This window comes from Podarcis pityusensis (assembly GCF_964106645.2).
Source record: "Podarcis pityusensis genome assembly, chromosome: 5".
Taxonomy (NCBI): Eukaryota; Metazoa; Chordata; class Lepidosauria; order Squamata; family Lacertidae; genus Podarcis; species Podarcis pityusensis.
The window spans coordinates 10,368,435-10,391,356 of NC_138032.1; the positions used below are offsets into that span (position 1 = coordinate 10,368,435).

Sequence of the window (22,922 nt, forward strand, 5' to 3'; positions counted from 1 at the left end):
TGGCAACATTCCAAAACCACAAAAGCAACACAAACTCCCCTGGGACTTTCTACTGCTGACCTCAACGTCACCCTTCTCCAAGAAGTTTGTAAAAGGAAACTCCGCCCTAGTGCTGCTGAATGATAACTATCCATAAATTTGATTCTGTCTGTTTAGGTTTGAATTGTGATAATGGTTTCCTGCCCGATTACAACACTTGGCTCAACCCAACAGTGTTGGGGTGACTATGTATGGAGGAAGCACAGAGGAGTTTCAGGAAAAGCCAGCTGTTGGGGTTTGCACACAGCTCAAGCATTGATTCTGGTCAGTCATATATACAGTATAGTGCAAGGACCAACATCGCAAATGATGCCCTTAATTAGAGCTGTTTGGTCATGTCCTTAACTTCTTTGGTTGCAGCAATGCCCTCAGAAGAATTTTCCTGGCCCGACCAGAATTATAGCCTCTTGAAAGGTGCAAACTGGAAAACCCTCCCTTTCACCTAGGAAAGCTATTTTGCACGTGCTCAAGAACACTTTGCCTTAAAGTTCTTTCAAGATTTCTCGGGGAAGGCCAGGAACTCTGCACAAGCTCAGATTAGGTCAGTCCTGCGTTTGTCAACAAAAGAAGGCCTACGGATCTGCATTGGCTACTCCATACAAGAGGCGTTTGGGGCGTCCGGCGTGCCCTCTGCAAGCACCCAGAGCCGAAGAGCTAGGAGCGCGTGGGCTCCCAATGTCACTTTTGCACTCCCGTAGAAACAGGTTTATTCTTAGTAATATTATATATAAAGAGCAGTGGAAGCAGCCAGACTCAGTCAGCTTGACTTAAGCCCGGAAGAGGGATCCTGCGGGCTGGAACAAACAACAGAGGGAGAGACAGAGAGGGAAACAAGGCTTGCCTAACGGCAATGCCCGCTGCACCTTGCAGGCTATGCAGTCAGGCAGTGGCCGAGCGCGCGCTGGTATTTCGAACGATCCCCGGATGGCGCGCGCTCCGCTCTTTGCAGAGGGAGGGAGGGAAGGAAGGAAGGAGGGAGGGAAGGAGGGAGAGGGAGGAGGGGGAGGCTCCTTCTCCGTCCAGCAGCAGCAGCAGCAAGAGGAGGGAGGAGGAGGAGGGGTCGCTTTTGGAGAGGAAGCGAAATGAAGGAGCCAAGCAGGAAGCCCAAAAGAGTTCGCCTGAAAAAAGAGACCAGCAGAGTTATAAAGGCAGCGGAGGCGGCCAGAGTTTGCTTGCAGTCCTCCCCGGGTTTTGCCTTGCAAAAATAAGAACAGTCACAGCAGCAGCAGCAGCAACAGAGCCCTCCTGCCTCCCCTCCCCTCTTTGCCTAGCTGCCTGCTTCCTCTTCCAGCACCCCGGGGGAGAAGGACAGCTCCCTTTGCCCGTTGGCACACTCTGCGCGCGAGAAACCCCCGGCAAGCCGCCTTGAAGGGGAAGGAGGAGGCGGCGGAGGTCACCGGCGAGCAACAGACGCGGCGAGCTTGCAGGGCACCTAACTCAGCCCTTGCAGGCGCCCGAGACTCCCGCTTCCTCCAGAGCTCCGCTCTCACCTTGTACCTGCTTGCAGTTGCCTAGTCGGGGAAGACGACCCCCTCCTCCCCCAGTCCCACAACCTGTCGGCCTCGGGGGGTGGATCTTGAAGCAGGCAAAGCAGAATGTACCAGGGACACATGCAGGTAAGAGGAGGCAGCAAGAAGCGAGCTTTGCAAAAGGTGGAAATCCAGGCTTCGGTTAAGTTTCTCTGGGGTGGTTTGGGGTGGGCAGGGGGACGCATCGCCTGCGCCTCGCGCAACAGGTGGACCGGGCTCTTGCCTCACTTCAGGAAAAGGAGGCCGGTGGCTAGAGGTTGCAGCAGGTGAACTTTGCAACTAACTTCGGGGTCTTGCCCTGGACGCCGGTTGGACCGGTGACCTTTACGCACCAGGTCAGCCCTTCCCGGGAAGACAAAACCGTCTAGGAAAACAGCTAGTGGAAATCCGACAACGCCCCCCACTACCTCTCCTTTCCAGCGCCTGCTTTCAAGGCATCCTTGCATGTATGTCAGCTGAAGGGCAAACAATAAGAGGCGCTCTCCCTCTTTACTTTTTTTGTGTGGTGGTGGGCTTGGCTTTGCAAAACCTCGCGCGCAAACTCCGGCCCCTGTGCATCCTCTTTCCCTCTGCCCCTTTGTGGACGGAGGTTCTGCGCCCTCAGAAGCGCATCTGGTTCCCCGGCCGCTGTTTGGGGTGTGCTTGTTTTGTCTCTCTCACGCACACCGCCGAGCTCCTCTTCCTCTTCCGCCTCCTCTCCACGTTAAACGGGCGGCGCCTGATCTGGCCCAGCAAAAAGAGTGAATGAATGAATTTGGGGGCGGGCGGGGGGGGGGCGACGGAGAGAGAAGCACAATGCTTTTGCAAAGGTTGGAATTTCAAACTCACGTCTTCCAGCATCTCTAGATAGAATCGCAGCCTCCGACTGCTATCGATCCATGTATATAGCCCTGAAAGCGGAGGATGCTGTTTTCCCTTGGTACGCTAGGGATGGTGGCTTTAACCTTGACTCCCTCTCTTCCTTCTTCACGTGGTCCTTTTCCCTTAAAGAAAACAGGTCTTATTGTGGAGGGAGTGCTGAAATATTGAGCCCATTGCTTGGAGCCTTTTTTCCTTATATGCAACCAAATCTAATTTCTTGGTTAACCTCCCTCCCTTGCTCAACTCCCTCTGCCAAAAGAAAACATCAGCAACAACCCACTTTTAAAATCACCTCTAGTATGTATCCAGATCGATATCTTAACATGCGTGAATACTAAGGATAAGGACAGAGAGCAGAGAGGGGAAATCCCTGCCTTTCCCCTTATTTTCGGTACTTCTGGCTGATTTCAGGGCTTGTTGATCAGGCTTTTGCCCACGTCAATGTCAACCATAGGAGTGCATATGTAATGTGACACATGAAAGTTAAATGAGCATCCTGACTCAGCACTTCTTGCTTTATAGAACTAGATGCTGTAAGAACTCTTCATGGTCACTGAATTGGCTCTGTAATTAGTATATATATATAAAGACTGTGCAGCTCAGCAATATTTAAGAGCTAGGGAAGGCTTGGATCAAGAAAATCATGCACAGTTTAATATTAAAGAGCACAAATAAATGTTGATTTCATTCTATGCCTTAAATGAGGGGAAATGCACATTGCCCTGACCACTGAAATCATGTTACCCACCAACCTGTACCTCTTTAGACTGATCTACAAGATAGTTAAGGGTTAGTTCGTGGTTTTAAGGCTGCAGTTCAAATCATGGAGTTACATGGAATAACTTGCAATAAAGTCAGTGCACAGGATCAGGTCGCAAACTAATTTATGTTAATTTCATTTCAGCAGGAATAAAGGTATTTTCACTTAACTGGACTTAAAAATTGGGTTCAGTGTCTAGCATTTGTGCATCTACAAACTCTGTGCTGGCATGGTATGAATTCTACTGGAAACTGCACACTTCATATAAGTGCAGAAAGGAGGCGTCACGTTAATTAATAGTAACGTGCCCATTTGTTTAATCAAGAAAAGCTCGCTTAAAGCTTTCCTTTACGAGATTTGCATCTAGGTGTGCAGATCTGGAAATTGTTCAGGCTATAAACAGTTGGTAATGATAAGCTGTTTCAAGTCATAAAATATACTCCTAATATCAATAGGCATTTGTCTGGTATCTAGAATAGGCTCAGCGAACAAATGTCTAATTAAATGATTAGAAAAAGTTTGCTGGCCACTTGTCCTCTTTAGTTTTATATATTATGTATTTATGTAGACTTATAGGCAATGATCCTTGACTTGTTTATTTGAAAATGAAAAATATTTCTGAATAATTTTGTTCCGAGCAAATATGCTTAGAGTCCCAGCTTTAAGTACTTCCCTTTCTTATGGTTGACCCAATGTAAAATGTTTTTTAAAAACCACAGCAGTTTCCCCATCCACCCACATACGTACATCATTTTTTAAAAATAGAATTTCTCCTTTTTGTGATTAACACAGTGTGTATGGGGGGGATAGGCATAGCAAATTAATCTATAATGTGATATTTGCTTGAAGGTTTCTTTTTCCATCATTTCCACCTTTTCCCATCATGTCCACCTGTGATGTTGACAGTAACAAATCTGTAAAGCCTTCCTCTGTTGTTATTATTTGCTGAGCTTTGTTAGCCAGCTACAGTTTTTATTTGAAAAGTTTATCCAGTTCCTCTTTTCACTTAATTCACAGTTATGTCTCCTGATAGGAAAAATTAGTTGTGGACCTTCAGAACAAGAGGGTCTAAATCAAAGGAGGATTGGGAGTTGAGGGTTAAATGTTTGGCTCCAAAAGCCGTTCAGCAAAGGAGTGAAGGAGAGCAGAGATGTTGTAGAAGATTTCAAGCAGGGTAAGATAAATTGGAATGCCTTGGGTATAAAACCTGATACATCTGAGCTTAACTTACAGTTCAATGGCCCGCTTTCTAAGCCTGTCTTTCTGGTCATGTTGAAGCCAGCCAGATCAAATCGGCTTACATTGCCTTTTGGAGCTCTTAAGCTCTTTCATTAAAAAAAAGTGTCCTGGTTTTGGAGAGAAAGGCAGCTCACAAGTTCCACAAGAGCAGTCAAGTTTTGTTTTGTGTTTGCTCTGATGCTCTAGGGTCAAATTGCATGTGATGCTGGATATCTGTAACTGGATCTCCTGGCGTTATTTAAAAAAAAACCCCAAAACTTAAAAGGTGCTGTGGTGTGCCATCGGCTTGGGTTGGCTTGCTCCCCTGAAAGCAGCTGTTAGCCCCACTGGGATGGGAGGGGTATAGATAGATAGTTATACTGTACATAGGAAGTTGCTTTAACTTTAATAGTGCATCAAACTATTGGTCCATCTAGTTTAGTGTTGTCTACACTGGCTGGCCAGAGACTCTTCAGGATTTCAGGCAGGGCTCTTTCTCAGCCATAGCTGGAGATGCCTGGGACCTTCTGAATGTAAAGCAGATACTTCACCACAGTGGCCCATCCCTATCCCTTGTTATGCCGGTGGATGCATTAGCAGCTATCGGTGGGAGGGATTTTGATTGGCAAAGCAGCACGGAAGGATAGAATCAAACACTCTCTTTCCACAGTCCTGCGTCAACTTACTCCCCTTTCCCCATCGGCTGCTTTTAAGCTTCCTGAAGGTGTTGGGAATGCTGATCATGGATTTCTTACATTTTCCGTGATCCACATGTTGGGGCAGGTGTGAAACACTTCTGTGGGGCTACGAAGTTGCTCTAAAAGTTTTGTTGTTGCAGCAACTGATTGCAGTGTGATTGGGAAGCTGTTTTGGCGTTTACTATGGGCATTTATGCAATTGTATCTCAGCTTAAGAAACTGAGATACAAGAGCCTTTTACCCTGGCATGCAGCCCTTTTACTCCTCCCTTCGTGGCATGCCTCGATTAGCCAAGGAATCTCTAACTAACCATAGTTCCCTGTGTCATCTGAACTAGGAAACCATGGTAGCCAACTTTGGGACAACCTAGGATCTTACGCCGTAGGTTGAAGTCGGTTTAAGATCCAGGCTTGTTCTGAAGTTGGTAGTCATAGTTTCCTGGTTCAGACAAACTGAGAAACTGTGGTTAATTAGGGACCTGCAGTAACGCAGGTCCAGATTTTACAATCAAAGCCTTACAGTACATATTGGCATTTTGCCCATGGCCATTTTGCCGATTAAGTCCCTGGTCGTCTGGGAGGCATGGGGCTTTCTTGGCATGACAGCATAAGTCTGGCAGGTCCCTGGTGGGGCCCTTGGCTGGCTTAGCTCTCCAAGGCCTGGGGCAAGTGTACCCAGCTGCATTCCCACCCCTACACAGGCTTGTTGGCTACACCTGTCCTAGGCAGTCCTCCACACCAGCATTTTGCAACCAGAATCAGCCCCTGGACGCTGTGAGTTTAAAGGGCTAAGCAAAGGGACTTGCATGGCCACCCTCCCTCTGATCATTTTCTGGTTCAAAATAGCTGCCCTCTCCTTCTCCCTAATCTGCTTGTCTGCTTGCAGTGGGAAATAAACACCTAACCACCCCACTCCCCCGTAGAAAAGTAGCTTGCATGAGGTTGTCAGTTCTGAGCAGAAAGAGGGGAAAGAGTTAGGCACCCACTCCCTTGCTGAAGCCTTACATCACCAATTTGGGTTGAAAAAGTTCTTGTGAATCGCTCTGGCATTTAGAAAGGAAGGATGGAATAGACATCTTTAAAACAAATGAACAAATGTCAAGGTAAAAAGACATACACTGCGACAAGTTTGGGCACCACAACCTATTCCAGTCACAGAATCATGTATACCAATTTCCTCATGGTAATTCTGCAGAACAAGGACCAGGCAATCACGGCTCATGCATTGAGAAATACATTGTGCAGAGCAGGCAATCACAGATATGTTTGTGATTGTGGCGGCTAAAGAAAGTGCTGCTACAATTGCAAGAAATTACTGCTGGCCTTACCAGAGATCAGCCAGCTCACACAATATGATTCTGCATTTGAAATAATGGCTTTCTAGTCCTCCTTTGCCAAGGTGCCATCACAATATACCTCCAGCCTTCTTGACTTGGATTCCAAATACATCACTGAGTGTCATCAAAACCAGCAGGACTTACTTCCAAGCATATTTTGGATCCTAAGATGTTAACTTAGGGAAGTTTAGGAGAAGGAAAGACTCTCATCCCTGTCTCTTCTCTGGAGCCCCCTGCAAAGTCTCTCTGAAGGGCCAGGGGCCCCTCTTAAACAATATGAGGACTGCTGGTGGAAGGAGGAATTGCCCCAAATCATACAAAAACAATCCAAATTGTTCAAGAGGTCCCTCATCCCACACGGTTGAGGAGGGTCCCTTGACCCACTGAGGAGGTTCTTCTGGGGGTGTAGGTGATTCCAGGGGGAGGAGGAGATGTGAAAGTTTCCTTCCATGAAGTGCCTTATCTGAAGATCCAAGCCAATGTGTTTCAGAGCATGAAGCATAGGGCATTTCATAGGGCATTTATGAATGCCCCAAGCTCTGGGCAGTGTACTTTGGTTCCTCTGTACAATCAGAGCTGTAGACCTTTGTTGAACCCTCAAATCAGATTTATCAGATCTTTTAACTTAGGGATGGCCTGTTCAATTCAGTAGGAGTTCTTTAAAAAGAGCTCTTGGCTGCATTCAGATGTCATTCTTTGGATCTTGCAAGCCATGGTTAGAAGGTTCATGAATGAGCTTGGTGCTCCCTCATCCACTTCCACTTCCCTTCTCCTCTCTTGCACAGGGCTGCAACAAATTACTCTCTGGTTTAATGAAACCACATTTTGCATTATGCCGCAAATGTAGAGCTAACCCTGGTTTGCAATCCCAGTTCAGAGGACTTGCTGAAACCATGGTTTGCCAGTTCAGCTTTAAAAGCAAGCTATCATTTCATTAAACCGGGAAGTTGTTCATCAAGCTGTGTGTGAGGAGAGGTGAAGGGGAGGGGAGTGGGAAATAAAGGAGCACAGCTTGTTTGTAATCCTTCCAACCATGGTTTGAAGAACCAGAAACCTGATGTCTGGATGCTTCTGTTGACACTATTGCAATCCTTTTGTTTCCTTAAAGATCTTGGAATCTTTTCAGTATGTTTCCACAAGCAGCCATAATGCACTGTTAGTTTAGAGAGACAATTAGTGAGACAATTTGGTAGGCTGAAAAGCTGCACCTTGAGATATGCAGTAGTGTGTACAAACCCAGTCTGTAGTCTCCAAGTAAACAGTACAGATTTAGCCCACAATGATCCTGTAAATATAAGGAGCATAATCCAGCAAGCCCAAATGAAAGGAAGGGAATAGGATTTTGCTGTGCTTGTGATTAAATTAAGTCCGCTGGTTGCAACAGGACTTGCGTCATGCCTAACTTTTGATGATTCTGTCATGCATCAGGAACATCACTTTCTAAACTTTTATTATAAATGTTGCACAGCAAGCAAACACCTGATTCTTGCCAGGAAGCTGTGGACCACCCTGAGATCTATGGGTGGCATACAATTAAAAAGCAAAATGGAAGAAAAACTCCAACTGCCTCTGTCCCTGCTCTGCTGTTGTTGTTGTTTAGTCGTTTAGTTGAGTACGACTCTTCGTGACCCCATGGACCAGAGCACGCCTGCTCTGCTAGCTAAGAATAAAATAGCAGGTAAAAGAAAAACTACCCGGTGCATTATCTGAGATGGGGAGTATTGAGTTTTTATTGAATTCAATTGCACTTACTTACTGAGTATACTGATTAGGACTGCAGCCCCGCTACATATAGGTTGCCTCTAGCAAAGAAATGACTCACACTCACAGTCCACGAACAACAATTATATATCAAGGAATATGTAAAAAGCACACATTGGAAAGCAATGTGCATATCTGTTTGCATATAATGTGCATGATAAAAACTTTTGGTGCAGAGAACTAAGGCAAAAAGCATTCATAACAGGAGTCCATGCCTTGGTGGGAAGTCTGCTTCATAGTCTTGTTTTCAGCTGTTCCTTTGACATCCAGGGGGTGGGGGAGAGAGTCACACTCAAATATCCAAATGCTCCCACAGGCCTTACAAAGTTGATGGCCCCTGGTGTGTACAGTAGAGAACAAGATGGACAGCCTGGTTATCTGACCTGGCCTAAGGCAGTTTCCTATGTTCCCAAAGTAATATGAGCAGATGAACTACAGATACAATTGAGAAAGAATTTCAACCGGAGATCAGACTAGGGTAGGCATGTGCCCTACTTAACAGATGACCGTTTTCTGTTTCAAGGGCTGTCAGGGGACAGTCCTCTATTTGAAGAGCTGCATGGACTCCTTCAGTCCTCTGCTGGAAGAGCTGTCTGGTCTTGTTTAAAGATAATGTAACAAAAGAAAGAAGAATAAGAACCTTGAAGTTGCCCATCAACAATAATCACATGGACTGAGCAAGCAGAGACTTCCACCTTTTCACGTTTCCCCCTCACTATGGTGAGCAGGATTATATTTCTATTTCTATCATATTGATTATGTGCAGATCTGTGTCCTCTTTTTTGGGTGATGCATCACCCCACCCTTTTGGCAATGCACAAGTGGCCACCCTAAATCATATGAAGGGATTCTTGGAACTCACCCCAAAGCCTAAGGATTATTGTGGAAAAGGCTCCAGTTCCTTCTGTCCACTCCAAATCTCTCTCTCTCTCTCTCTTTGGATGATGGAACTCAGAGGGGGGTCTTTCCTACCTATTAAAGCCAAATGATTAGTCTTCACACTTGAGACTCTACTGCTGCAGATGTACTCTTGGTGATGGTCTGAGCAGTAAATTGACAAGAAATTCCTGGTAGCGAAAAGTGTACTCTTAAGGCAGAGGACTGTAGAAAATCCAACTTGTGTTGATCTTCTTTTTAAAGAAAAACAACAACCAAAATGACAGAGGCCTCAGCTGTCTGACTAATGGTTTGAGAAATAGACTTGGACATGGAACCGACTACATAGTTAAATGAATGTAGTCTTCCCTGCAGCAGTATCTACGTGTGTGTGCATTTTTAAAGGTGTCATAAAGAACAAGTTGGGATGCAGGTGGCGCTGTGGGTTAAACCACAGAGCCTAGGACTTGCCGATCAGAAGGTTGGTGGTTCGAATCCCCGCGATGGGGTGAGCTCCCGTTGCTCAGTTCCTGCCCCTGCCAACCTAGAAGTTTGAAAGCACATCAAAGTGCAAGTACATAAATAGGTACCACTCCGGCCGGAAGGTAAACGGCGTTTCCGTGCGCTGCTCTGGTTCGCCAGAAGTGGCTTAGTCATGCTGGCCACATGACCCGGAAGCTGTACGCTGGCTCCCTCGGCCAATAAAGCAAGATGAGCGTCGCAACCCCAGAGTCGGCCACGACTGGACCTAATGGTCAGGGGTCCCTTTACCTTTTAAAGAACAAGTTGCTGCAAAAAAAGATAATAAAAATTAAAAAATCACACAGACCCAGAGCAAAATCATATCTTTGAAAGCTATAATATAAGCCTAAACAAAGCTCTAGAACCAAGCGGCCCTGAGAAATCTCGAGTAATGACTGGAAGGTGTCTTTGCCAATCCTTAATAGCAGGGATTCATAAATTCCAAACTCCACTAAAATTTTCTGCATCCCATTCTTTTCTCTTCGAAGCACTGGGAGGTGGCGGGAACAGCTTGAAATCGCTTCAGGTCCCAAGACCATCTTCACACAATTACTTCATTTCGACAACCACTTATTGCACTTTACTTCCCAAGGGATCCTCCTGAGAACCAATTCAAAGTTGTAGAAAGAGTAGGTGTTTGCTATGGCCACACGTTAAGCTGCATTTCTAGACCACGTCGGGAGTCTATCAGTGGCTGGACTTGAAGCTGGCTGGGTTATGTATTTTCTCTTTGTCTGTATGAGCTCTATGGCTCTGTTCAGCAATTCATTTTTCATTTGTTTTGTTTTATTTAAATATTTATAAACTGTGCTCTCATAGAAAACAGAACCGGGAGATGTACAACTTAAAAACGCAGTACTGCAGTAAAACCATCAATAAGAAAAAGATTCATGTTTCCAAAGCTCTGCCTGAATAACGCAGTTTTTAAAAGACACCAACCTCTGCTTAAAAACCTCCAAGGAAGGAGAAGTCCACAAGGTCCTGAGGGAAACTGTTCCACTGTTGAACAGCTCTTACTGTCAGAATGTTTTTTCCTGATGTTTAGTCAGAATCTCCTTTCTTGTAACTTGAAAATATTGGTTTGGGTCCTACCCTCCAGAGCAGAAGAAACCTGCTTGTTCCATCTTCCATGTGACAGCCTTGTCGATATTTGAAGATGGCTATCATATCTCTTTTCAGCCTCCTCTTTTCCAGGCTAAGCATACCCAGCTCCTTCAACTGTTCCTCATCAGGCTTGGTTTCCAGACCCTTCATTATCTTGGTTGCCCTCCTCTGCTCACCTTCCAGCTTGACAAAGATGGATCAAGGAGTTGGAGAGGCACTGAGGGGAGAGTGAGGGACTATCCTCTCTAAAGTAGGACAAGTGGCTACCCTACTAATATGTGGGACAGTCCTAAAGAATGTTATTTCGTTGAGGTCTCTCCCCCCAAACTCCCTGCAATGGATCTCCCTCTGTGCCTGAGATTAGTATTTCTAAGCAGATCCCAAGGTAAGGTTACCAGACATTCTAAGCATCACAGTTTGCAGTACAGTGGTACCTCAGATTACATACGCTTCAGGTTACATATGCTTCAGGTTACAGACTCCGCTAACCCAGAAATAGTACCTCAGGTTAAGAACTTTGCTTCAGGATGAGAACAGAAATCATGTGGCAGCAGCGGGAGGCCCTATTAGCTAAAGTGGTGCTTCAGGTTAAGAACAGTTTCAGGTTAAGAATGGACCTCTGGAACGAATTAAGTACATAACCAGAGGTACCACTGTAATTTGTCAATTTGTGGCATGTATTCCATGACCAAACAAAAAACAGGCTCTGAAATATTCATGCTCTGGCCAATGCTTCTTATTGCCTTTGGAGTCACTGTCCTCCATCTTTATTTTGTTGACCTTCATTAGCGATGGGCAGGGTAGGCATAGGTGTGTGATCAGGAAGCAGCCTCGTCCTGTTGTAGTGGCATTTTAGAAGAACAGTTATTTTGAGTCTGAACTGTACCATTGCTGCATTCAGAAAAAGATTGCAGTAGAAGCTGATGTACGGCATTGATGGATGAGAGTCTTTAAAATTTACACTCTTTCGCTGGCCTAGTTTTCACTAGAGCGAACCCTTTGTCAGGGTTGTAGCACTTCAGGCAGAAGATAGCTCAGTCGGTTAGAGGACGAGACTCTTAATCTCTGGATTGTGGGTTCACGCCCTATGTTGGGCCAAAGATTCCTGCATTGCAGGGGGGTGACCCTCGTGGAACCTTCCAGCTCTACAATTCAGCAGAAAGTGGAGAAAATCCAAGGTTTTTCCATGGAATAGGGAGATTCCTATGCATAAAGATTCATACACATAGAAAACTGTGTGTCAAAAATAAGGCTAGGCTAGAACCATTCTCAGTGTACTAGTTTCCCAAATGGGGATGGATAGATTGTGTGTGTGTGTGTGTGTGTGTGTGTGTGTGTGTGTGAGAGAGAGAGAGAGAGATGCTCACCCCCACATTTATTGGTATGTCCCGCAGAAGACCCTAAGGTCCATGAATAATAATAGCTTAAAGGTCCCGGGCCCTAAGGAAGCCAGACTATCCTCCACCAGGGCCAGGGCCTTCTCAGTGATGGCTCCGACCTGGTGGAATGCTCTGTCCCATGAGACTAGGGCCCTGCAGGACTTGATCTCCTTCCTCAGGGCCTGTAAGACAGAGCTATTTTGCCTGGCCTTCAATTTGAATTAGCCTGATCCTCTATTCCCTTTTCCCTTTCCTCTTCTATGAAGAAACCCTTTCTGGGACCCCACATTTAAATTCTTCCCTGGTCTCATTGCTGGCCCTAGTAGGACCAACTTGGCCAGTTAGCCCTGGTGATCATTCAGTGGCTACTGACTGGGTCGTTCCCCCCCCCCAAAAAAATGACCCCTGAATTTTTGAATTTTATTGCTATTGATGCTGCATTTTATGTTGTGTTTTATGCTGTTTTAAAGTCACATTTTAATCAATGTTTTATATTTGCTGTTAGCTGCCCTGAACCCGGTTTTTAAACCGGGAAGGGCGGGTTATAAATAAAAAATATATATTATTATTTATAAGGAGGAGCATTCATTCCCACCTGCAGTCTGAAATGCTTCAACCCATAACAGGTTTATCATTGCCGTTGTAAGACAGGATCATCATCATCATCATCATCATCATCATCATCATCATTTTATTCCTATGCCGCCATTCCATAGTTAAAACAATGCTCAAGGCGGCTTACAACATGACAAGATTTACATACGGTACCGTATTTTTCGCTCTATAAGACGCACCAGACCACAAGACGCACCTAGTTTTTGGAGGAGGAAAACAAGAAAAAAAATATTCTGAATCTCAGAAGCCAGAACAGCAAGAGGGATCACTGCGCAGTGAAAGCAGCAATCCCTCTTGCTGTTCTGGCTTCTGGGATAGCTGCGCAGCCTGCATTCCCTCCATAAGACACACACACATTTCCCCTCTTTTTAGAAGGGAAAAAGTGAGTCTTATAGAGCAAAAAATACGGTAATTACCAACATAACAAAAGTCATAAGCAATAAATAAAACACATCAAAAAGTACACAGCCAAACGGAAAACAATTTCCACGTAAATCGTAAAATCTAAAACTAAGAATACAGCATTAATATCAATCACAATTTAAAATTACATAGATAAAAAATAAATGTAATTTAAAAAACAAAAACGGAGCCCTCAGCAGCAGCAGCAGTCTTTTATGGCGCCCGCTAGGCCCTGCTCCAAGCCAGGTGGAGAGAAGCAGGGAAGGCCCTTCAGGCTCCCAGCAGGTCAGTCCTGGGCAGCAGCATGGTTGAGGACCCTTCTTCATATCTCACCTCAGCCTTTTAATCTCAGCCCATCACTCCCATCTCTATAATGCAATAATACCGACTTACCCAACACGTTTGTTGGTAAGGATTACTAGGCTAATGCATATGAAGTTCTTCAAACAATCTAGAGCACCTTGTAAACGCTAAGCCGGGCAGCAACAATAAATCAACTAAAAGACGATTGATTAAAATGTGTGCTCAGTTAATTGCAGATTTAAATGAATACAATGATAAAAAAATACATGTGTGGTAAGGCACTGTATTAGAGAAGATATCCCTCCTTCCTCTCTTGCAGGAAAAGTGTCTTAGATATTGTGGCTCTCTAGATGTTGGTTTTCAACTCCCATGATCTCTGTCTGTTTGCCATGCAGGTTAGAGCTGACAGGAGATGGAGTCTAAGAACTTATGGAGGAGCACAGATAGTCTATCTTTGTTTTAGGAGGCACCTAGTGTGTGCATGAGGGACGCGGGTGGCGCTGTGGGTTAAACCACAGAGCCTAGGACTTGCCAATCAGAAGGTCGGCAGTTCGAATCCCCGCGATGGGGTGAGCTCCCGTTGCTCAGTCCCTGCTCCTGACAACCTAGCAGTTTGAAAGCGCATCAAAGTGCAAGTAGATAAATAGGTACCACTCTGGCGGGAAGGTAAACGGCATTTCCGTGTGCTGCTCTGGTTCGCCAGAAGCGGATTAGTCATGCTGGCCACATGACCATTAGTCATGCTGGCCACAGCTGTATGCTGGCTCCCTCGGCCAATAAAGCAAGATGAGTGCTGCAACCCCAGAGTCGGCCACGACTGGACCTAATGGTCAGGGGTCCCTTTACCTTTACCTTAGTGTGTGCATGTGTGCACATGTGCACATGTGCACATGCACAGAATCTAAATACCTTGTCTCTACTCACATGCCTGTGTATGCAGATTTAGCAATTGATTGCAATTAATGAATAATTAATGTAAGACATGTCAAATTGAGTGACAGCCTTGATGCATGTTATTTTGTATTAATTTTAAACCGTGATATAAGCATTTTCAAGTAAGCTAAGTTTAGAGAAAGTCCAAAATAGATGTTTGCAAGACCCGGTTTAAGCCACACTTTTCATAATGCTGCCTTTAGTAATGATGATTCATTTAAAAGGATTGATGTTTTAAGGTTTCTCATATTAATTGGAGTATTTTGTTCAACTCTAGTGAATCTACCGACCAGTTACTCCATATGGCTGTATGGTCTATTTTTAAAATAGCTGACATAAAGGAAATGGACTCAAGTAGATGCCTTGTTCCAGATCAGGTGGCGTAAATGCAAATTAACAAAACTCCTTCTATAACAACAAATTTTCCATCTCAATGTAGTTCTCATCTCTGTCTAGTGGCATTATTAACCAAGCTATTCAAGGGTGATAAAGACCCCTGTTCAGCAAATTCTGTGACAGTGACAGAAAACTCTCAGAGTACCATTAATAGTTTGTTCCAAAAAAATAACATAAATAGGACAGCATTTGAAATATTAGGTCAAGTTCAGTTAAGAGCTGGTTCAGACAATTTGCCGGCCACTTTGTTCGCCCTGTGCATAAGAACTGTACTTGGGCAGTGTGAAAACAGAAGAAGGAACTTACATGAGATCACGGAAGATCCTCTTACATGTTTAGAAACATCTTTTTAGAGGGAAAGGCCTGATCTTGTATGCTTGACCATCTTGTCTGTGAGTCCTGGAAGACCTGCTCCCTGCCTTGCAGGCGTTTTCCCACCTGGCCTGGGAGGGCAGAGCCCTGACTGACTCCAGCTACAAGTTAAGGCTGCTGAATGGACTCCTGAGCTGTGGTATTGTCTAGGGCAGGCATGGCCAAACTTGGCCCTCCAGCTGTTTTGGAACTACGGTTCCCATCATCCCTGACCACTGGTCCTGTTACCTATGGATGATGGGAGTTGTAGTCCCAAAACTGCTGGAGGGCCAAGTTTGGCCATTCCTGGTCCAGGTGGTTTAGTTGGAGGTGGGGGTTGTTGATTCTTTATATTTTTATTTTGGGTCTTACATAAATCATGTGGAAATTGTTCAGTTTGGTTGTGTACTTTTTGTTGTGCTGTTTATTGTTTATGACTACATTTGTTATGGTTATAGTTACATAATTTTTTATATGTTGTAAGCTGCCTTTTAACTTTGGAAAGGTGACATACAAATAAAATGATTGATTAATTGATTGTCCGGTTATTTAGCTGGTTAATGAAGTAATTTTGCTGGTTGCAAATTCGTCTGGACAGGCTCAAAAGTTATCTTCATGCAGTATCATATCAGGATATCTTCCATAATAATATTCTAGATAACTGTACACAATTTTTCTGTCTGTCTACTAGTATGAGCAGGCAACACGCCACTAAAACAACCGGGAGAGGTACAGAAAGCTGATATTGCAAGTGTTGAGGAACTAGGAATGGAAGGATCTGTCCATTTCAGTTCTTCCCATTCCTCATTTTTTCCAATCTTAAATTCAGTCCTCCACATTTCTGCAGTGGTTCACTGAAAAAAAAAAAAAAGCTAATGAAAATTCATCAGCATTTTAGTGTGAATTTCCCCTAGCAAGCACATTTTTTGTATTCAGTTTTGAATAATGTACACATTTGTGCAAGCAGTTTTTCTTAATATAATGCATTTTTGTATTTATTAACTTTTATGCAGACTTTCCTCTAACACATTCGTTTTTGTCAACATTGGCTGGCTGGGGGACAGCATTGCAAAAAATTGGAGAAGTGTGAATTTCAGTGGATTGCTGTGTTTCAGTTCTCATCTTGTTTCAGAAAGTTTGAATTTGACAGATTTGCCTTTGAATGCAAACCAAATCAAATGTCTCCCCTTCCTCTGCCTACAACCTTTCCCCCGGGTGAAAGTCTCCCAAATGTCTCTTCAGCTTAAGAAAGGTACATGGGAATATTGCTGCTTTATGGAGGCCCCAATACCTTGGACATCAGCAGTCTTGACACCTATTCCCACCTGCAGTTCACTCCTATTTGCATGCCTAGCAACCAAGGGACAGGTTTTTGTTTATAAGCCTGGGAGCAAAAGGACAACAATAAATGTGGTCACGCAGCAACAAAAGAAAACCAAACATTCATCTAGCTGCTCAGCTGCCAGACCATTTTTATGGGCATATTTCCCCACATATTATGGTCATGTGGTAGGCATTTGACTAGCAGTTCCATGAGAAGAAACTAAAATAAAACAAGATTAATAAATCCAAAAACTTGTTCGTTCCAGCTTTGTTGGGCAGAAATTCCCAGGCTGCCTCCCTGCCTCTGACCATAATAGCTTCCACTGTTTTATCTCTCAGAACAACCTGTTATTTACTCCTGCTTTTAATTAACTTGTTTGCCCCTTTTATCTCCTTGATTTTGTTTGGCGTTTACCTTTGTTGCTCTGAGCAAGGTAGCATCTTGTGACACTTTTGTTAACTGGGGCAAGTCTACCACATATCATACTTCCAAATGGCAAAACTAAATGGTGATCTCTTGCATCTCAACCTGCCTGTGCTAAATCAAGTAAATGAGATGTTGCACAGAAGATCTGTGTATCACCCTGCCAGCAGTTTTTAAAAATAAACAGATGCGTAAATTTCTCTACTGCTAAGGATATAGGACTTCCGCTTATATGCATGCACCCTGCGCCCTTCCTAAATCTGGGTGCAGGGTGCAAGAATGGGTTTAGTGGGGAGGGGGGCAGAATATTCCACTGCACAAGCAGAAATCCATGCCCTCACAGAACGTTCACATAGCGAACCCAGATTCGGTATAAAATGAAAGGTAACAACATAAAAAGGGAAAGATCAGAGGAAGGTAAAATAGATGACATGGCAAGGGGAACTTGTATAAATCAAAACGTTTTAAGCCAGCATCTAAGACCAAGCACAGAAGATGCTTGCCTAATATGTAGAGGCAACAAATTCCACACTATAGACACTGCTAATGACAAATAGCATGTCGCCCATTTGACTGGTTGCCCCAGCCACTCTGGGCAGCTTCCAACAAATTAAAACATCAAACACAGTAAAACATCAAACATTAAAAACTTCCCTATACAGTGGAACCTTGGTTTTCGAACGCCTTTGTAGTCGAACGTTTCGGAACTCGAACGCCGAAAACCCGGAAATAAGTGCCTCAGTTTTTGAACGCGCCTCGGAATTTGAAACATGGCTTCCGTTTTGAGTTTTCTGTATTGAGGCTTGCGTTTTGAGGCTTCCGCCTTCGGTTTTTGAACGTTTTGGAACTCGAACAGACTTCCGGAACGGATTATGTTTGAAAACCGTGGTACCACTGTACAGGTCTGCCTTCAGATGTCTTCTAAAAATGGCCCGTTCCTCTTGACCACTAAACAAATATAAAGGATAGTTTCTTAATGAAAGGAGTGACAAGTGAAGGAGACATATAACCTTTTCACTTCTGGCCATTTCCCCTCTTAAATTAGCTTCCAGCACGCTAAGGGTTGTTAGGGGACCCCTATCTCCCCCTCCTCAGAGAGCTACAATTCATGGAGTGGTTTAACGACCGATCCCTCCTCCCAGAGAACTCTGGGAGTTGTAACTGTGAGGGGAATAGGGGTCTCCTAACAACTTAGTAACCTTAACAAATGGCAGTTCCTAGGATTCTTTGGGGAAAACCATGACTGCTTAAAGTGGGTTTATAGCACTTTAAATGTCAAGTGCAGACAGGGCCTGATGAAACCAAGAAGAAGAAAAAGTTGGCATTTCGAGAAGTTAGCTTTCCTTTCCAGTCACAATAAGTATGAAACATGGTTGCAATTCTCCTTCTCCTGCTTTAAACATTATGTCAGCTGCAAAAAGCCCTGACCAGACAGAAGTTATTCTTGGCAACAACCAATATGCTGAGGTAGCAATTTGAGTCAGCCCTTTATTTCCATATTTAATAAAGTTGAGAGATCCATGAGGTCACTGTAAGAGGAATGATCTGATTAGCCCAAAGTCACTGGGGCTAAAAGAGACCCACACCGGGCTATTACAAGACTAGATTTTCCATTAAATGTGGGCCTGGTCTCCACTGAAATGCCTTTTAGGGATATGTGTGAATTCTCAACTCTGGGCTGTGTTAAATGAAATATTTTCACTAGTGTAAGGATTAGCACTAGTGCAATGGGATTCACACACACACACACACACACACACACACACACCGCATGCTGTCCCCAAATCTGCTTCAGAGGGGTGGTGGTGGGGAGACCCCAGAACAGATTTAGGAGGCATGGTGGGGAGGAGAAAGGGAGAGCATTTCGTTTTGCAAGAATATCATCCACTTATTCTCTTGCCCACTGCTTTTTCCATCTCAGCATTTTGTCCTGTTTTTTTGCCAGTTGGCCTCTAAAATGGAAAATAAGCTGAACTAGAGGAATAAGAGTCTGCAGGAATTTGTCTGAGAGGGAGAGGATTAAAATGCTAAAGGTGGGAGCAGGTTAGTTTTTCAATACAAAAAAACAAAGAATAGTGCCTGTGCATTTTGCCTCATACCTCAGTTTCTGCAAATCCTTAAAAATTTGATCTTTAAGAGAGAGAGAGAGAGAAGTTTAAAAAAATGCTGGGTGTCTATGTGTGCGTAAAATGAATGTGTGGAGGGAATTTGTAAGGAAAATGCAAGTATGAAAAAGACAGTTAAGCACCTCATTCACTGCCTGCCAAATCTCCCTTGCAAATGCCCCTCTTTTCCTCATTTAGCAAACACAGGATTGGAAACCTTAATTGGGTGATATCCAATTAAGAGTAGACCCATTGGGTGGTATTCAACTACTGTGTCCCTCAGTGCAAGGATTTAGGTCTCACCCCCTTCCTCCCCTCTGTGTACCCCATACCCATCCCAAAGGGTTGGGGGAAACCCCTAGGGGCACACAACAGGGGGAGGGTAGGAGGAGAACATTCCACTGCACAAGGAGAAATCCTTGTCCTGGCAAAATGAGAACTAAGTTGAGTTCCATTCATTTCGGTGGGTCTACTCTGAGTAATGTTGGATATCATCCACTGTGACTGACATAATGGCAGCATTTGGATGAGATGTGATCGTCTAAATCCAGCCGTGTGTAACTCTGCCATTAGCCTTCATGGCTGAGAACCTGCTTCTTGAATGATAAGCCATATTTCAGCTCGGAAGGCGCTCTTGCTTTCTTGTCATGCAACACTATAATCTTGTTCCAGACAGAATATGGAACTCCTGTGATAATTAAACAACACCCAAACCCACACCCACCCACACTGTACTTGCTTTAACTTCGTGTTCTAGATAGGAAGTATTTCCTTCCTCCTATTTCTGGGTAGCTTAGTACTATGTTCTGCTGATTGCCTTTCCAGGGAGAAAGAAAATCTATTTGTCTTGTTTAAGTAGACTGAAAGTTCGGTCAATATATTCCGTAAAAGGAAAGTAGCTGGTGGCAGCACATCAGTAGCTGATGTGCTATTGGGGTAGGGTAATGTTGCAGATGGTGACAGCAGCCACGAAATTAAAATATGCCTGCTTCTTGGGAGAAAAGCAATGACAAACCTAGACAGCATCTTAAAAAGCAGAGACATCATCTTGCCGACAAAGGTCCTTATAGTTCAAGCCATGGTTTTCCCAGTAGTGATGTATGGAAGTGAGAGCTGGACCGTAAAGAAGGCTGATCACCGAAGAATTGATGCTTTTGAATTATGGTGCTGGAGGAGACTCTTGAGAGTCCCATGGACTGCAAGAAGATCAAACCTCTCCATTCTGAAGGAAATCAGCCCTGAGTGCTCACTGGAAGGACAGATCCTGAAGCTGAGGCTCCAATACTTTGGCCACCTCATGAGAAGAGAAGATTCCCTGGGAAAGACCCTGATGTTGGGAAAGATGGAGGGCACAAGGAGAAGGGGGCGACAGGAGACGAGATGGTTGGATAGTGTTCTTGAAGCTACCAGCATGAGTTTGACCAAACTGCGGGAAGCAGTGGAAGACAGGAGTGCCTGGTGTGCTCTGGTCCATGGGGTCACGAAGAGTCGGACACGACTAAATGACTAAACAACAACAACAACAATGTTGTTTACCTGGCTTCCCAGTGCAGAGGTCACTGCCGGTACCCAACACTGTATGTAGAGGGATGAGGCAGCAGGGAGTTTGGTGTGGTGGAGGTGCAACAGCGGAAGTGTTGGATTGGCTCTGCTGCTGCACTTGCACCATGCCAACCTCCCCACCACCTTGTCCTTCACCATATCAGTTGCCAGCAGCAACCTCTACGTTGGGCAAGTCAGGCAAGCAATGGCTCCCCACCCTTCTCCGCCCCACCAGACACTACTTCAGCACATGTTCTTGGGATTGAGGTACGGTGCTCAAAATCTGGGGAGCAGGTCCTAGAGTTGTGCTGGAGTGAGGGAAGGTGCATACCCATTTGGGATCCTTGAATCGTGTGACAGGCAAAGGGAGCAAAACTGTGGCACAGCATTCATGTTGAGGTATGATAGGTCCAGTCGTGACCGTCTCTGGGGTTGCAGTGCTCATCTCGCTTTATTGGCCGAGGGAGCCGGTGTACAGCTTCTGGGTCATGTGGCCAGCATGACTAAGCCGCTTCTGGCAAACCAAAGCAGCACTCGGAAACGCCGTTTACCTTCCCGCCAGAGCGGTACCTACTTATCTACTTGCACTTTGACATGCTTTCGAACTGCTAGGTTGGCAGGAGCAGGGACCAAGCAATGAGAGCTCACCCCATTGCGGGGATTCGAACCGTGACCTCCTGATCAGCAAGTCCTAGGCTCTGTGGTTTAACCCACAGCGCCACCCCATTATTGGTACTTTCTGCGTTGATGAGCTTTCCCCACTGGCTCAAAAAGGCCTCTACTTTGGGCGTTTCTTATGTATTGTTATAAACTATTTAGGGATCAGGGGTTGCACCATTTTAAAATCTATTTTAGCTGTTCATATGATATGACGGTAAATCACATTGGAGGCATATATGTAAAAGGCAATTCATAAATTAAGAAAACAACAACTGATTAGAAAAAGCTGGCCTGCTCTGTTTTTGTGCCTTCAGCAGCTTGATCTGTAAAAATCAGCAGGCGACAAGCTTCACAACTGTGTGGAATGAAGCCATTATCACCTGCTAATGTCCACAGTTTGTGTTTCTTTTTAAGACACATCTATAATGGCCAGTTCAAAAGCTGGAGACTCTATTCCTAGGAGAACCTGTTTCAATTTTTGGAGTTGCCAGAGATCCTGCCAAAACTTTAGTTTCTTGCCTTGATTAAGTTTATCAGTTGTTTTCTTTTTCCTTTCTCCGTGCCTGACACAGAGAAATGATTCCCCCCACCCTCCTGGCATGCAGACAAAGTAATAAGAAAGGATCCATGTACTGAATTTCAGGCTGCTGAATGAGCAAGTGGACGTTAAGGGACACAGGAGCAGTGCCACAATAAAGGTGACTATCCTATTCATTCGGCTTGCCTTAGAAAGATCCTGCAGTCCTGGCTTTGTAAAATAACTTGCCTCACCAGTTTGTATTTCAGTCCATTAAAAGGCCTCCGCTTTTGTTTGTTTACTGCAGTGAAGAAGTCTGTAAATGGAACACTATTTACATAAAAGCAAATCAGAAGCAACCCCCTACTGAAAGTCATTTTTTGCCCTCCGCCCCTCCCATTCCCCCCAAAGAAAATGCATTCTTCCAGTCATGCCTTCTTGATCCACTTCACTGTATAGCAATAAAACAAATTTGACCTTCTGAGAATTTCATGTTGTTAACTCATGTGCATGGACACACACAAAAAGCTCCCCTATGGTCTTTAAAGACATTTAACTCTTGCAAGGTGATGAAAGAGCCAATAGTGTGATCCAGGTGTACCATTTGGAGTAATTTGCTTTAAAACAGTTTTGGCAATGCAGTGAAACACCCGAGGAGTGTACAAAGAGAATCTGAATGATTCAGGCTTGACTGCTGTAATTCGCTCTACATGGGGCTGCCCTTGAAACTGTCCCACAAACTCCAGTGGGTGCAGAATGCTGCAGCGAGGCTCCTCACAGGGTCTCTGCCATGGAAGCATATTCACCCTGTGCTTTACCAGTTGCACTGGCTCCCGGTGGAGTATAGGGTCAGCTTCAAGGTGCTGGCTTTGACCTTTAAAGCCCTTTGTGGCTTAGAGCCCTCATATTTACGGGTCCGCCTCTCCTGGTATGCCCCGCAGAGTACCTTAAGGTCCATGAATAACCATAGTTTAGAGGTCCCGGGCCCTAAGGAAGTCAGACTATTCTCCACCAGGGCCATGGACTTTTCAGTGATGGCTCTGACCTGGTGGAATGCTCTGTCCATTGAGCATTATGCACTACTGTCTATTGGAAACGTCAACACTTTTCTTCTTAAAAAAAATCATTTATCCATGGGCAAATGTGACAAATTCACACAGAGAAAAAATAGACCAGCGTGACCCGCCTATGTGCTAAACACAACTGTGTGGACACAAGCATGAAAGTGGGACTTTCCTCATGTAAAGCAGATGCTCCAGCTCTGAATT

General features: G+C 44.6%; 1 protein-coding gene across 5 annotated transcripts in view; it reads left to right on the forward strand.

The window, feature by feature from the left end:
- Positions 1–1,052: 1,052 nt before the first annotated feature.
- The window catches only part of PEX5L (peroxisomal biogenesis factor 5 like), a 174,672-nt gene continuing 152,802 nt past the window's right edge, over positions 1,053–22,922 (forward strand). For all 5 annotated transcript variants that reach the window (XM_081007976.1, XM_081007979.1, XM_081007977.1 and 2 more), the window contains exon 1: positions 1,053–1,655. In XM_081007976.1, the coding sequence (XP_080864102.1) occupies positions 1,635–1,655 (21 nt within the window). In that variant the 5' untranslated portion in view covers positions 1,053–1,634. The remainder of the gene's footprint in view (positions 1,656–22,922) is intronic.